This window comes from Chaetura pelagica, unplaced genomic scaffold, assembly GCF_000747805.2.
Source record: "Chaetura pelagica isolate M959 unplaced genomic scaffold, ChaPel_1.0 scaffold107, whole genome shotgun sequence".
Taxonomy (NCBI): domain Eukaryota; kingdom Metazoa; phylum Chordata; class Aves; order Apodiformes; family Apodidae; genus Chaetura; species Chaetura pelagica.
In genome coordinates this window covers 1,122,817-1,125,290 of record NW_009953979.1, presented here as the reverse complement: position 1 = coordinate 1,125,290, position 2,474 = coordinate 1,122,817, and the positions used below count along the sequence as shown (strand labels likewise).

The window sequence follows — 2,474 nt, the reverse complement described above, 5'->3', positions numbered from 1 at the left end:
GGAAAGAGAGCTGTAGGACCCAATGGACAGTCCCCAGATGCTACCTGGGCATTTTTTCCACCAAAATGATTAAGGTTTATGTCAAAAATGGCATTTTGAGTCCCAGGTCCTCCAGCATCATGTTTTGATTTTTACCTTCTTCACTCACTTTTACTTGCTGGGCATGATGTAACATCCTTCAGCATCTATAGCCCTTCCCCTCATCTGGTTTTTTATTTATCCAGACCACATCAGCCACATCCTTTCTTAATCAGGGTTGACCAGGTCTGTCTAGATTGTCCCAGGTTAACTCCTTCCCTGTCTCTACTGGAAATGCTTTGTGGGTGACTGTGGAATGATCCTTCACGGGAGGATGTCCAAGGGACCACTGCACCTTATGGACACTTGAGTAGACCCCAAAACTGCTGAAAAGGCTGGAAAAAAAACCCCAAAATCTCATAGCCAGAAAATGCAGTGGAGCATCTTCCAGCAGCAAACATGTGCTGGTGACCCTGACTTTTGTCATCAGGTGTCACGTGCAACGGCAGTAACCTTCAGCCTTTGCTAGCCCAGGGGAAGGTTACTAATTATCTCAGGTGAACAGCAGGGTGCTCGTTAGGTGGAGAGGAAGCAGGGCTGTGCAGTTAGAGGATTGTCATGCCAAAGCTGCCACTGTCCTTTGTTGTGGCTTTCGAGTCACCAACTGCCTGGTTTAGTCCTATGACAAGTGCCCTGAGTCATGACAAAATCATCCATGTCCCACAGAATGAAAAAATAAAACATCCAGGACCTGAAGGGGCTACAGGAAATCTGGGGAGGGACTTTTGACAAGGGCAGGGAGCAGGAGAACAAGGGGTGATGGCCTAAAACTGGAAGAGGGGAGATTTAGACTAGACATTAGGAGGAAATTCTTCACTATGAGGATGGAGAGACACTAGCCAAAGTTGTCCAGAGGAGCTGTGTAGGCCCCATCCTTGGAAGCATTCAAGGCCAGGCTGGATGGGGCTTGGAGCAACCTGGTCTAGTGGGAGGTGTCCCTGCTTATGGCCAGGGATGGGAACTAGATGATCTTTAAGGTCCCTTCTCTCCCAAACCAGTTTGGGATTAGGTGATTCTATGATCTTTGGCTTTTACAAGTGATGAGTCAGAGCAGGGAGGCTGGCTGGAGCAGCTTGATGATTGGTAGGTGTCTGCACCAGGAAGGCAGTTTCCAGGTTGGAAAGGACTCTCAAACACCCCAGACTAAACAGTCCCACCTCTGTTGCTCACAGCATCGAGGACGAGGCAAACGAGTACCGTCTGCACGTGGATGGGTTCAGTGGGACTGTGGAGGATTCCTTTGCCTGGTACCATAACAAGAGGAGCTTCAGCACCCCTGACTCGGGGAACATCTGTGCAGAGATTTCCCATGGAGGCTGGTGGTACCACCAGTGCTTCTTCTCAAACCTCAATGGGGTGTACTACAAGGTAAGGTGGAGGAATGAGGGTGCAAACTGCTTTTTGTCCAACCTCAGTAAGGTGTTTTCCAGGCAAAGGTGGAGGGATGAGGGTGCAGACACTAGCTCATCAGACTCCTCCATGTCTGGGAGGAGGCTGTTGGTCTTATCATCATAGCAATCTTTCCTGGTTTGACCAACATCTGGTCTCCAGGGAGAGAACAAAAGGAGTGCTGGGCACCAAGGCAGTGCCATGGGCCAGACACGGGGGTTGAGACACCTCTGCAGGGTGGGGCTTGGGACCAAGTGGTGGAAACCTGTGGCATGGACCTGAGATAGACAGATGCCATCTTCATTGGCTTGATGTGGCTCTTTGCATCTCATTGTCATTAAACTCTTTGCTCCAGTGTTCCAGAGCAATCAGTTTTCTGACACTCCTATTTGGCTGAGGCTTCCATACCTTTCCCATGCCTGACCATCCCTCTGTCTCTGCACCACAGGGCGGCCGATACTCCATCAAACACCGCAAGGCCCTGGGGCCCGATGGCATCGTGTGGTACTCGTGGAAGGACACAGACTACTACTCCCTGAGGAAGGTGGTTATGATGATTCGACCACGCACTTTCCGGCCCCACATCTCCCCATGAGGGAGCCTGGGATGTTCTTCATTTCACCCCAGATATTGGCAACAGAGGGCTGGAAATAATTTGCGGTGAGCAAAAACTGATGCTGGAGATCCTGGAGGGTCCAAGCCACCATGCCTGTGTCTGCCTCTTTGCTTTTGAGAAAATCGAACCAACAGTAGAGGTCTGAAGACCTTCAACAAGTATTTGGGTGGTGAAAGCTCTCCTAAAAACATGGAGGTGATTGCTGAACAGGACTTTGCATAGACAAGTGTGTGGCTTAATGTTTCATCAGGCAGGAGCGGCCCTTGGTGGGCTTGAGCGTGCCCAAGGCTTGGGACTAAATTCAGCTCATGGGGTGGTGGGAGTCAGCCACACTCTGAGGCTGGACCTGAGGCTGAATGGAAATGTTGGGTACTTTGGCTACCAACCCAAT

At 50.4% G+C, this 2,474-nt stretch overlaps 1 protein-coding gene across 1 annotated transcript in view; it reads left to right on the top strand.

Annotated features, from left to right (window-relative positions):
* Nucleotides 1-2,062, top strand: part of LOC104392789 (angiopoietin-related protein 7-like) — a 13,996-nt gene extending 11,934 nt beyond the window's left edge. Inside the window, exons 5-6 of the mRNA XM_010002225.1 lie at nt 1,251-1,446; nt 1,916-2,062. Coding sequence (XP_010000527.1) covers nt 1,251-1,446; nt 1,916-2,062 — 343 coding nt within the window. The remainder of the gene's footprint in view (nt 1-1,250; nt 1,447-1,915) is intronic.
* Nucleotides 2,063-2,474: the final 412 nt, after the last annotated feature.